Raw genomic sequence first — 12,593 nt, 5'->3', positions numbered from 1 at the left:
CCAACCACTGCGCCACCAGGGAAGCCCGGGGTATGTGCATTTTTAACAAGCCCCTCACCCATCAGAAGGCTCTGCTGAAGGACCCCACTGAGAAGCGCTGGTTTAGGAGCACACTTCGCTTTTACCCCCAACTTGGTTTATGGTCTGTGGGCCTCCATAAATAATCCTGAGCTTATGGTGGTCGTATGAAAAACTTACTTGTAACTGAAGCCTTAATGAAACACGTGCTGGTTCACAGTTGGTATCTGACCTTTAGAAGGCTGATGCTCACATTTCAAGGTCAGGTGTTGGTTAGAGCATCCTCGGGCTGAAAGGGAAAGGAAAGCCCCTTTCCAGTTGAGAAATCGGCTCCCCTCTGGACAATGCCGCCAACCTAGCTTAGGATTAATTTAGGGAGTTCAGTCTCGAGCAGTTCCTCAGCACTAGATTGGAGTCTGAGGGTACCGCTGCTGTCCTCCGGGCCCCCAGCACCTGAGATCCCGCCCGACCCTGCCTCCACTCTCCCGGCCCCCACAGGTGGCTGAAGAGGCGCCGGTCCAAGCTGGCTCGCCCAGTCCCTTCCCCTCCTGAGGAAGTGGCGTGTGGGGATAGAGAGACCCATGTCGATTCACACCAATCCAGCCTCTGCCTGCACGCCAGCCACTTATAATTCCCCACAGCCACAGCCAGCTCTGCAAGGCAGAAAGAAATATGATCAGGCAAGTTGAGAAAATAAATTAAACCAAGTGTCAACTTTTCTTGTTTCTCTCCTCATTATTAAGAGATGGAATGGGGCTCGTTTATCAAGCAGGGGGAGAAATTAATTGACACGGCTTTAATATCATGATGTCTGGCGTGTCTGGTCACATTCCTTCATTTTTTGGAAAGGCATTTTATTATCGTTTACAGCAACCAGCTGCCAAACTACTGGTGTAAACGAGGAAGCAGGTGCATGAGTGATGCCACAGTGGAAGGGCTTCAGTGCCACCCTGAAGGGCACGTGGCAGGGAGGAAAGGCCAGGTCAGAAAGGACCCCCCAAAGAGGCGGCTTGCTGGCTCCAGGTCAGGGAGGAAGAAGGGTATGGGGCAGAGAGAGGACTGTGCTGAGAAGGGATGTCTGCAGACCATCCAGTCCATCACCGGCTCACTTGCCAGCCACGAGGGAGGGTGGTAGCAAGCGTCTGCCTCTGATGGCCTCCTGGCCCACACACCTTTGTTCCCACCAGCCCTGAGACTGAGTCCTGTGTCCATCGCGGGTCAGTGTGCCTGTCCCTGTCCTTTGTTCTTTATAAGGCCAGGGACGTGAGTGCTTCTCTGTTTATCCCTCCAGGGCGGCTGACCCATTAGAGAGCCAGTTTGCTGCAAGAGGTGTCTACTAGCATCTTGCTTGATGAGCCCGCCCCATTTTCTGGCAGCTCCATGGTTGGGGTCTGGAAACGTTCAGAGGAGTCCCTACCCTGTGCCCATCCTTGGCTAGACTAGCTTAGGTGATGCTGTAGTTGTTTTTCTTTATAAAATTCATCTTTGTGGTGTCACTGTGAAAACCCTCGGCGTCCCCTGAGTTGCCTTTATGTAGAAGGGCTCAGCTACACACACCCAGGAGTGAATACTCAGCTGGACCAGACAGCACATCTCTCCCCCACTCTCCTGGCCCTCCTGCTGGGTCATTAGGCTGAGGGGCTGTCCCCCGGTTTGTAGAGGGTCTCTCAGAGCAAGGTGATGGGGTGGGGTTCCAGAGCCAGGTTGTGGGACACGTTTAGAATCCAGCAGATACTGGATTTAGAGTAACCCACCTTTATATGAAGAAAGGGGGCTGGGGTGGAACGAACACAGGCTCCCCCCTCCCCTGCTGCCCGGGCCTCAGTTCTTCCGTTTGTAAAGTGGGAACCATCGTCCTACTTGGCGAGGGTCGGGTGTAAAGACTGAGTTAAAGAAGGCTGATCAATACATGCAGTAAGCTTTCTCTTTTTATAATTATTATTAGAATGTGGCCTGATAATAAATAACCACCTTTAGGATACCAGACAGTAGATGTGACTGAAGGAATCCCATCCCTGGCTTGGTGGGAAATGACATGCTTATCTGATCGAAATCCACATTAGCGTTTGGGTGTAAGAACAGGCACAGCCAGGACTGGTCACCCCTCCTGCCCAGAACCTAACATCTGAAGATGCTCAGTAAAGTAATGGCAGCTCGGACTGGACTTCACTGATGTCCAGGTAACACGCAGTGAGTGTCCCAAAATGGGGATCAGTCATCAGAAACATGTCCTTTCTTTTGGAAAGGCAGCTCGTTTTTTTCTTGGAACAGATCAGTCTTCTGAGTTACATTTTTTTAAGGACAAACCCAGGGACATGTGAAGCCATCCCATCCCGCCATGTACGGGGGCCCTCAGACCCCATCCAGGGCTCCAGGAAAACCCTTCCAAGGAGATGAAACCGATTTTCCAAACCTGCTGCAGCTCATGGAAGTGGCCCTGACATGTTCTGAGTGGGGGATGGAGGGGGGCCCAAGATGAAGTGTCACTAACGGACACACAGCTCCCAGGGGTTGACTCCGTGCTGAAACCCACAGACCACCCTGCTCGTGGCCCAGGTCTCACCTTCCCAGGACTGTAGGGCCTCCAATCCATCTTTGAACACTTGCTGATCCAGGGAAGGCCCTGGTTGATGACCTTCTCCAGAAAAGCAGGGTGGGGTCGTGAAGGGAGCCGAGTATGACTCCTGGTTCAACTCCTGCTCTGGCTTCGTGTCCACATGCCTGCGTGGACGAGGCGTTTAGCTGTGCAGTTGAGCGAACGGACGACACAGGAGCCTAACCTGCCTCTCTCAGGGTCGCCTTGGGGACCAGGGAGGAGGATGTAGGGGAAGCATTGTGAAACCAGGAAGTGCTCCCCACGCCCAGATCCAAGGGATTCATATCGACTCTGGAAGCAGCCCAGGGATGCTGCTGCTAACCCCAAGGCTGGGTTATTAGCAAGAGAGGGAGGTTTCCTGGGTTATAAATACCCTTGCGTACACATACCGTAAATTCCTCATGGGATACTCAGAATAAATCTGACACTCTGGGGTTTTTTCTCTCTCATTTTTTTCCCCATTAACCAAGTGTGTTAACTCCTGACTTGCATTGATTTTCACTGAAGATGCGTTAGGCACTGTGTGATTGCCTATTAGTGTTCATGGACCTATATGATAAGAGACGAAAATTATATTTGAGGCTAGGAGGAGGCCGTTCCCATCTTTCCCTCCCTGACCTAAAAAAGTATTCTCTGTAAGTTAACTGTTGGAGGTTCCTCAGTGACTGCCTTTGGAGCAGGTCATTTTAATTTTGAGGTATCTTGTTTTCAGACTTCTGTTCTCGTCTGTGTGTGTGTGGTTTTTCATAGCTTTGTATTGTTCAGATGAATATTCAGTTTAGTTCATTTGAATAAAAGAGGGAAAAAAGGTTTGACTGTTAAATGCTTATCTCTTAAGTAGAGCTTACTTGTTAGTTTCCGATGCTTCATTCAAGAGAATGCTGTAGAATTTCATTTTTAAATGCTCGCTGTCAACCGCTACCCTATTTATATCCGTTTTTAAATCCCTTTTTGTTCGGGGTTAACCTTCCCACCACCTTCTTCGTCCCAGTTTTGTTGACTCCTGGGGCCCCTCAGAAGCGCAGCTGCAGTTCAGGTGGGGACTTTGTGAGAGGCCAGGCAGGTGACATTTTGCTGATGACAAGTTGAGAGGGTTTCTAGCCTGTTGTCCCCCAAGTTTTGGTCCTTTGACATTCCCCCTCCCCCCCCACCCCCGTTTTCAGCCCCTAGGGCTCCTCTCCATACTGGATAGCGGCTCGTGACTTTAAGTGCCTAGGGAGGTGTTTTCTGGCTCTGGGGTGGCACCTCCTTAGGACCAAGGGAGATGAGACACTGGGCAGGGGTGTTCACAGGGGCACCCCAAAGGGCCCTCGTGGAGCTGGAGCCCCCGTAGACACTGTGCATCAAAGTCCTTGCCTTGGTGGGGACCAGAGCAGGACCCCCCTCCATGCACCCCACCCGGTTCTGCCTGCGTCTGTGAGGCCCAGAGAAGTGAAGGGGCGCTCCTAAGGCGCACAGCTCGGGCTTCCCTGGTGGCGCAGTGGTTGAGAGTCCGCCTGCCGATGCAGGGGACACGGGTTCGTGCCCCGATCCGGGAGGATCCCACATGCCGCAGAGCGGCTGGGCCCGTGAGCCATGGCCGCTGAGCCTGCGCGTCCGGAGCCTGTGCTCCACAGCGGGAGAGGCCACAACAGTGAGAGGCCCGCGTACCGCAAAAAAAAAAAAAAAAAGGCACACAGCTCATTACCTGGTCCTTGCTTTTGAGCAAGGATAACTGTGTGTTTCTTCCACCTGGCTGCTGTGCTTCTGCTTGATGGGCTTTCATGAGACTCCATTTCTGATTCTCTGCGAGGCTCTCTTCTGGAAAAAAATGAGAGGGAAATAAATCAGTCCTTCCCACTGCTTCTCAGGAATACTCAGCCTCCCCGAGCCTCATGTAGGATCAGTACATTCGGCAGATTGTTCAAAAGACTGATGCCTTGAAAACATTATGCATAGTGAAATAAACCAGACACAAAAGGACAAAGACTGTGTGATTGCAAGTACACGAAGTACCTAGAATAGGCGAATTCATAGAGACGGAAAGTAGAATAGTTACTGGGGGCTGAGAGAGGGAGGAAGGGAGAGTTATCGCTTACAGGGCACAGAGTTCGAGTCTGGGATGGTGAAAAGTTCTGGAGATGGGTAGTGGCGATGGTTGCACAGCGTCATGAACGTACTTCATACTACTGACCTGTACACTTAAAAATGGTTACAGTGGTAAATTTTATGTTACGTATATTTTACCCAGTAAAAAATTAATTTCAAAAATGAAAAAGACTTTGATGCCGAAAAAGGTTTTTTCCCGCCCTCTACCTCACCCCTCCCAGACTTCTGACTTTCTTGTGCTGCCCTGCACGCCTCAGGTTAATTGATTTTGGCGGGGGTTGTTCGCCACTGAGTTGCTAATTCATTGTAAATGATAATGCATCTGTGACATAAAAATGATTATACGTTCAGGAATAGCATTTATTGACAGTTAAGTGTTTCATTGCTTCTTTGCTTTCTCCAAATGGAATGAATAAATATTTTAGACATAATCAAGTTTGTTTTCTCTATTTGGGCCAAAACAGACAGGGCTGTTGAAACGATCTAGATCTTTAAAATACTGCAAATGAGTCTTGACATCGCTGAATTGTGATGCATCCATGGGACATAGGCTTCAAATCCAGGCTCTCTCCTTTGATCAGAAAAATCATTTTTGTGATACTCGAATTTTGAGTCCTGTGGGATTAGGGGAGGGACCAGCAGGGAGTCCTGCCCCCTCCCTTCCCAGCGCAACAGTCTGCATTTGAATTCCTGTCTGCCACATCTCTTCCCCTCTCTGCGCAGTGGCAGGGAATGGGAAATTGGGGCAACAGTGAGTCCTGAGTGGTGTTGGGCCTGGAGTTCAGACAGTTATTGCACGGTGGACCCGGGAGGAGTGGGCTACAGCAGAAAAGCAGCTTCCTTGGCGGGGAACCCAACCCGTGGCCTCCAGGTAACTAGACTTACCTGGGTGCTGTTGCAGGTCAAGTACGTGCTCAGCAGCTAGGTGACATTAAACCACTGTCCTCCGGCTCCTGGAGGGGTGCCCTGGACTGGCACTGACTCATGCTCTTTCCTGGTGGCACGGATGGGTTTGCCTCATTCGTCCACACTCTCCCGCCTTCCATCCAAAGCGCGTGCTTGGTCTGGCTGGAGCGATCTTGTGGGACCTGCCCACCTGTGTGGAGGCTGCCATAACCTGCAACCTTGCTGTCTTAGTTTGCAGTGGCCGCCACAACAAATCACCACCAACTGAGTACCTGAACGCAACAGAAATTTATTCTCTCACGGTTCTGGAGGCCAGAGGTCTGCAATCAAGCCATCAGCAGGGCCATGCTCCCTCTGCAGGCTCTAGGGGACAGCCGTTCCTCTTCCAGCTCCTGGGGGCTCCAGGCATTCCTTGGCTTGTGGCTGCATCACTCCAGTCTCTGCCTCCGTCTTCACGTGGATGTCTCCCCTCTATGTCTCACTGCTACCTCTCCTCTCTCTTTTAAGAACACCTGCCATTGGGTGGCAGGCCCGCCCTAAATCCACAATGATCTCTTCTTGAGATTCTGAACTTAATCGTGTTTGCAAAAACCTTTTTTTCCCGATAATGTCACATTCATAGGTTCCAGGGGTTAGGACATGGACATACCTTTTGGGGGCCCCTGTTCAACCCGTTGCATTCACCCTAATTAGCAGTGGGGTTCTCTCCCTACCTAAGAACTGGCCCATCCTGGCTTGTTTAGGGGTTTGCATGTTGCCTCGGTCTGAGTTCAGGCCAGAGGGGCAACTTCAGACAAAAAGGAGGCCCAGATTTACCCATAGGCTAGACGTGAGGGTCGAGAGGGAGGGGTGAGGTCTGCACAGGAGAGATGCCCCTCTTGAATGGGAACCTCTGACCTGTGCCTTTTCTTTTCTTTTCTTTTCTTTTTTTTTTTTTTTTTTTTTTGGTACGCGGGCCTCTCACTGCTGTGGCCTCTCCCGTTGCGGAGCACAGGCTCCGGATGCGCAGGCTCAGCGGCCATGGCTCACGGGCCCAGCCGCTCCGCGGCATGTGGGATCTTCCCGGACTGGGGCACGAACCCGTGTCCCCTGCCTCGGCAGGCGGACTCTCAACCACTGCGCCACCAGGGAAACCCTGACCTGTGCCTTTTATAGAGCGAATTGCTTGAGAAGAGGGATGGTGCCTTGTTGATCTCGGGGTCCTCCACAATGCCTGGCGCAGGTGGGAGCCGGTTTATGCCCAGAGGAGGGCTGAATCCGTCTTGAGGGGGAGGCAGTGATACAGGTGAGCCAGATGCTCAGGCCCTAGAGGAGCAGGAACGGCTCATCCTGTCATTCTCAGTCACCAGCTGCTGCGTGTTAGGGGCTCTGTGCCTCCTGGGGACCCAGAGAGAAGGAGGCCCCGCCCAGCCGTTGTCCCTGAAGCCAGTACTAGCGGATTCCTGCATCCTATGCTGGGCCGCCTCACCTTCCCTTTTGAGGGAGGACCTTTGGAAGGCATTGCATCTGAATCCCTTCTGCTAGGATCTGGGCTCTAGAAGGGTGGCCAGAAAGGGGATGAACCAAAACCATGCCAGTCCCCTTCCGTGTGCTGCAAGGGTTCCAGCCTGGGTGAGAGTTTAACCGGTGGTTTTCAGGCCCCTTTGAAGGGGGGCTTCGGGAGCCAACACAGCAAAGCCCAAAGAGACATCATGCGGAGACTTGCCTCTGGGTGTGGTCTCGTCCCATCCTGCACATAACACATGGGACCAAGGGCCAAAGAGAAGGTCGGCATTGTAGCTCTCTCTGCAGGGACCTGGTTTAGAGGGGGTGTACAAACCTTTTGAAAGGTTTCCTGTTGGGCCTCATTTTAAACAAAATATCACTGTGTCCAAAGACCCAGCTTGTCCAGGACCAAACTGGGAGAAACTTGCCAACTTTGACCCTGTGCAGCGAACGCTTGTGTGTGCCCCTCACGACGGGTCTGACCTCCAGCCTTACGTGTCTATAGTGGGCTGGGCATGGGCTGTGTAGGCTGGGAATACCAACCTGGTATTTGGTGTGTGGTAATAAATTACATATCATCATAAGGATCGTGATTGCCGATTCTGTGGTCATCCTAGCCCTCTGTTTTACTGGAAATTGTTTGAGAGCATGGAGTGGCCCTTTCCATTCCTTTCCCGAGGAATCTTCTAGATCCTGCAGGAGCTGCAATATAGCTGTGCAGTGCCCTCAGCTCCCTGTTCCCTGCTGTTCCTTAGAAGGTGGGTGGGGGTGGTAGAATTGGAGGTTGGAGAAAAGAGGGTCTTGAGAGATTCTCTCCCCACCTGGGATTTCTGGGGCCCAGAATAGACACAAAAGCTTAAAAAGGGAGCACCTGCATTTGTATTCATTGACAGGAAGCACTAATTATCATAATACAAAAAGAGCCGTTCTGATTTTTGTGTTCCTGGTTGGTGTGCCCAGACTTGTGTTCGGTCAGGCTCATATCTTTGCGAAAGATAGTATCTTGGTCAGTGGAGCTGCTATTACAAAGTACCATAGACTGGGAGGCTTACAAACAACAGACATTTATTTCTCACAGTTCTGGAGGCTTGAAGTCCCATATCAGGGTGCCAGCATGGTCAGGTTTTTGGTGAAGGCCCTCTTCCTGGTTTACAACCAGCTGTCTTACTGTATCCTCCTACGGCAGAGGGCAGAGAAAGCAGGCTCTCTCATGTCTTGTATAAGGGCACTAATCCCATTCATGAGGCCTCCACCCTCATGACCTAAATGTCCCCCCAAAGGCCCACCTCCTAACACCATCACGTTAGCGTAGGATTTCAATAGATGAATTTGAGGGAACACAAACATTCAGTCCATAGCGGAGATTTGGGTTGTGACCTGAGGGGGTACCCAGAGTCCAGTCTCAGACCTTGAGGCTCAGGGGGGAAGGGGCTTCTCAGGATGACACATAAGTTCTGTGCAAAGTCAGAACTGGAACCCCGGTCTGTGCTCCTGCATGTGTTCACTGCAGCTGCGTTCCATCCTGTTTCATCCGAGGCAGGGTGCCATCCTGTGAGTGGGTCTGTGTGTCAAAGCGGTGCTTACCGAGTGGGGTCACAGATGGGGCAGCGTGCTGGAACCCAGTCGGGGGCGGGAGGAGAAGAAAGCGAGGGGCAGGAGGGTAGCGAGAGGCACTCAGGATGCTGAGCAGCAGGCGCCTGCCAAAATTCTTCAGTGCAGCTTGTCTAGCAAAGCCTGTCTCCAGCCGAGTAAATACAGTGCATAGCTGACAGGCTGACAGCAGGCATCAAACAGTCTTAAACTGCCCCAAATCCGCAGCGCTTTTGAAGCAGCAGTAGAAAAAGGATGCCTACGCAGAACAGAGGCCTGAAACTTTTAATAGTTTCTTCCAGGCCTCAGGATGTCCTGATGAGGTATTAGAGGAAGTAATTCAGGAAGAAAAGGACAAATAACCACCTCCGTCTGGAGGCCGACCCAAGGGCTGGCCATTCAGTCGCGGAAGGGGCAAGTGTGGCCCCGCGGTGATCCGCCATGGTCGTCCCCCACCCGCCTGCCTCCTGCCATGAGACGCAGGCTCTGACCCTTGTAAACAACAGACAAGTAAATTTCTTGTTTGCTTCCGGGCAGATGTAAACCACATGTGCCCGCTGCCTGGGGGGTGAAATCATTCACTTTTCCTCACTGTTGGAAGGGTGCTCTGTGCAAATTAGAAGTCGTTTCCTCAAGCTGGAGGCCCTTCCCAGGGATCCATCTGCCCTCATCCCAGGAACCTGTCACCACCACAGGACGTCAAAGAAAGACGTGCGGGCCAAAGGGAACTGAACTCACCTCTCCTCTCTGTCTTTTTCTCCTCCTTTTTCCTTTAGGGTTTGGCTTTGTCACTTTTGAGAATGAAGACGTTGTGGAGAAAGTCTGTGAGATTCATTTCCATGAAATCAATAATAAAATGGTAAGTTGGTAGGGGTTGCGCTGAAATGGGATGATGCCTCCCTTCCCCCATATACACCCCTTGTCCTGCAGACTGCTGCAGCTTGGTCATGCTAGAAGGTGGGCAGGGTGGGCGTAGGGACCAGACTAACAGTTCAGCTCTGTGAATGGCAGGAGTTGACAAGCTTTTTCTGTAAAGGGCCAAATAGGATATATTTTCAGCTTTGCCAGCCATACAACTGACTGTCCAGCTACAAAACATCCACACACAATATAAACATGAATAAGCAGGGATGTGTTTCAATAAAGCTTTGTTTAGGGACACTGAAATTGAAATCTCATGTAATTTTCCCATGTCACAAATTTTTATTGATTGATTGATTGCCATTTAAAAATGTAAAAAATCATTCCTAACTCTTGGGCTCTACAAAAGGGGGAGCGGGGGGGGGGCAGTCTGACCTGCAGGTTGTAATTTGCTGACCCCTGGCTTAGGGTATGCATTTGCTGTTTAGACTGGCTTTTGAGGGGGTCTATCTTATATATGAAGTTTTATCTTCATGTGTAAGAGTCTCTCTCTCTTGGGGCCCTGCTGGGTAATTAACGTTCTTCCCTGCCGATCAGCTAGATAGTTTTACCCTCATGATTAGGAGGCTTTGGCCTCCTTTTAGCCCTTTAAAGTCCCTTTTCCGGACAGGGCACCCTCAACAGGGAGGGGGTTGGATCGTTGAAGTTTGGGGGGGCCAGCAGGCCTACCAGAGGAATGGCCACCAGAGGGCGCCATACCATGCACCGCTCACGCGTGCCGGCTTGAAGTCTCAAACTCCCTTCTTCAAATTTAGTAGGTGGGTGAGAAACCCCTTCCTTGTTGGTTCCAGAAAAAATGGGAGCTCAGTAGGTGTTTCTGGAGCCATAAGCAGGTCCTTGAGAGCCAAAACATTTTGGTTGGCCAGCAGAACCTCCAGCCCCAAGAGAAGAGGGAGGGCAAATTTGTGTTCACTTGCAGCTGTAACTTTGATATTTTCTTCCTTTAGTCAAAACATTCCTTTGCTTCTGAAACATGCATTCAGATACACGCTGTATATTGGTCCGATATGTGTTCACTGACTTTAAATTAAATAATAGAGCTTTTAGCATGGATAAGATCAGAGCAATCTGCTTAGCATGTGGTGCTGCAGGCCTGATTCAATATTTGACTTGCTAATTTTTTCCCAGGGCACTACAATTATAATATGGTTTGTATTGTTTCTAGCCATCATCTGCATCTGAAATGAAAATACTATTTCTTTCCGTTCTGTGGTATGGAGGCGTCAGCTCAGGCGTTAAAATGGTACAGGGGAGGGCTCCCCTGGTGGCGCAGTGGTTGAGAGTCCGCCTGCCGATGCAGGGGACACGGGTTCGTGCCCCGGTCCGGGAGAATCCCACATGCCGCGGAGCGGCTGGGCCCGTGAGCCATGGCTGCTGAGCCTGCGCGTCCGGAGCCTGGGCTCCGTGACGGGAGAGGCCACAGCAGTGAGAGGCCCGCGTATAGCAAAAAAAAAAAAAATGGTACAGGGGAGATAAGTGTGTAGGAATGACCGAGGTCTAGAGAGACAGGAGGCTTAAAAGGAAACCTGCTTCCAGTGCCGGAGACCTTGTCTCTCCTAGCCAGGCCAGCTATTGACGGACTCCACTGAGGGCTGCCTGGGCAACGGGGAGTGGAGGGGGCAGCCCAGGGCGCTGGCAGCCTCCATGCCTGTCCTGGCAGGACTTAACGTAACGGTTCACCGGGAAAGCCCGGTGTTGGCTGGCCAGAGGCCTCGCTGTGCTGCCACAAATGCATATGTGCGGCCTTTCACTGTTGACTGGCTTGGTAACTAGCCTGAGACACAAAGTGGGAAAGGGCTTTCTTCTCCCCACTGTTCCCGTGGGGAAACAGAGACCCAGGGGATATGCCCCAGGGCCACCCAGATAGTGAAGGAGCACAGGCTTTGAGGTGTTGGCTGCCAGGTGAACTGTACAGACGGTTGTTTGAGCTTGGAAGTGGGGAGGCGAATCCCCAGATGATGTGGGGGACAATCAGAAGGTACGAGTTTCAGCCCCAGAAAGGTAACTGGTGAAGCCAGAGACGTTTGCAGCCATTGTCCCCAGTCTTTCGCACTTGTCACCTTCTTCTCCACTCAGGTGCAGGCTGACTGTGGCAGGTGCAGGTAACTGTGTGCAAAGTGTGAGGTTTCTGTTTTCTTTCGAATCCGGGGCTGGTAGTTGTTCTTTAAGAGAAGAAGCCGACATGGAAGTAGGCAAGAGGAATGGGTTGGGGGTGGAGTGGTCAGGAACACAGAAGCCCATGGAGGCGTCCCTGCAGGTGCCCAGCCCACCCCCACCAGGTACAAGCCCTAAAGGGGAACTTAGAGGTGCTGGGAGAGAGCAGCAGCGGGTCCTGCCGGTCACAGGGCCTGTGATGACCACCTCGTGGGGTGGCTGGGGCCTGGAGGAGACACGGCAAGCAAAAGCACAGGCTCAGGCTTGATCAACGTTAGCTCTCGCCGCGGTCCACGTCACCATCGGTGAAAGGACTTCTCTCCGGCAGCCTCTCCTCCTCCGAAGGGTGGGATGTGAAGCACAGCGGTACAGAAGCCCGAACCCTGAATTGCTCTGGATTCTGTGATCCTGGTTTCTACTTCTGGGGCCCAAAGAAAAGGAAATGAATTTAAACTGTGCTATGGACAGAATTCAAATGAGAGATCAGAAAGACTGAGAACTCAGAGACTGCCAAGCAGAAACAGGGGCGGTTGTGAGAACGCACGTAGGAGTGTTGTGTAAACTGGACTGTGGTTCGAAACTGTAAAGACAGCTCTCCCGGAAGCCCCACAGTCTCTCTGTGAATTGGGCAGGAATTTGGGCAGGAACAGAGAGCTGCGGGGACCACCCCCCACCCCGCTCCGTTCCCCCAGAGTCCTTGGAGCTGCCGTTTTCTCGTATTCACAGAGAGGAGAGGTCTCGCTGATGATGAGTCACAAAGATAGGACTCGAATCCAGCTCTTCTGGTTCTTAACCCAGTCCTCGTGTGCCTGGCGCTCAGTAGGCCCTGTATAAC

The 12,593-nt window shown here is 51.7% G+C and overlaps 1 protein-coding gene across 3 annotated transcripts in view; it reads left to right on the top strand.

Annotated features, from left to right (window-relative positions):
• Positions 1-12,593, top strand: part of MSI2 (musashi RNA binding protein 2) — a 391,134-nt gene that overhangs the window by 309,855 nt on the left and 68,686 nt on the right. For all 3 annotated transcript variants that reach the window (XM_060082032.1, XM_060082030.1, XM_060082033.1), the window contains exon 8: positions 9,460-9,542. In XM_060082032.1, coding sequence (XP_059938015.1) covers positions 9,460-9,542 — 83 coding nt within the window. The remainder of the gene's footprint in view (positions 1-9,459; positions 9,543-12,593) is intronic.

This window comes from Mesoplodon densirostris, chromosome 18, assembly GCF_025265405.1.
Source record: "Mesoplodon densirostris isolate mMesDen1 chromosome 18, mMesDen1 primary haplotype, whole genome shotgun sequence".
Lineage (NCBI taxonomy): Eukaryota > Metazoa > Chordata > Mammalia > Artiodactyla > Ziphiidae > Mesoplodon > Mesoplodon densirostris.
The sequence above is the reverse complement of the archived record's forward strand: the minus strand, read 5'-3'. Positions and strand labels throughout refer to the sequence as shown.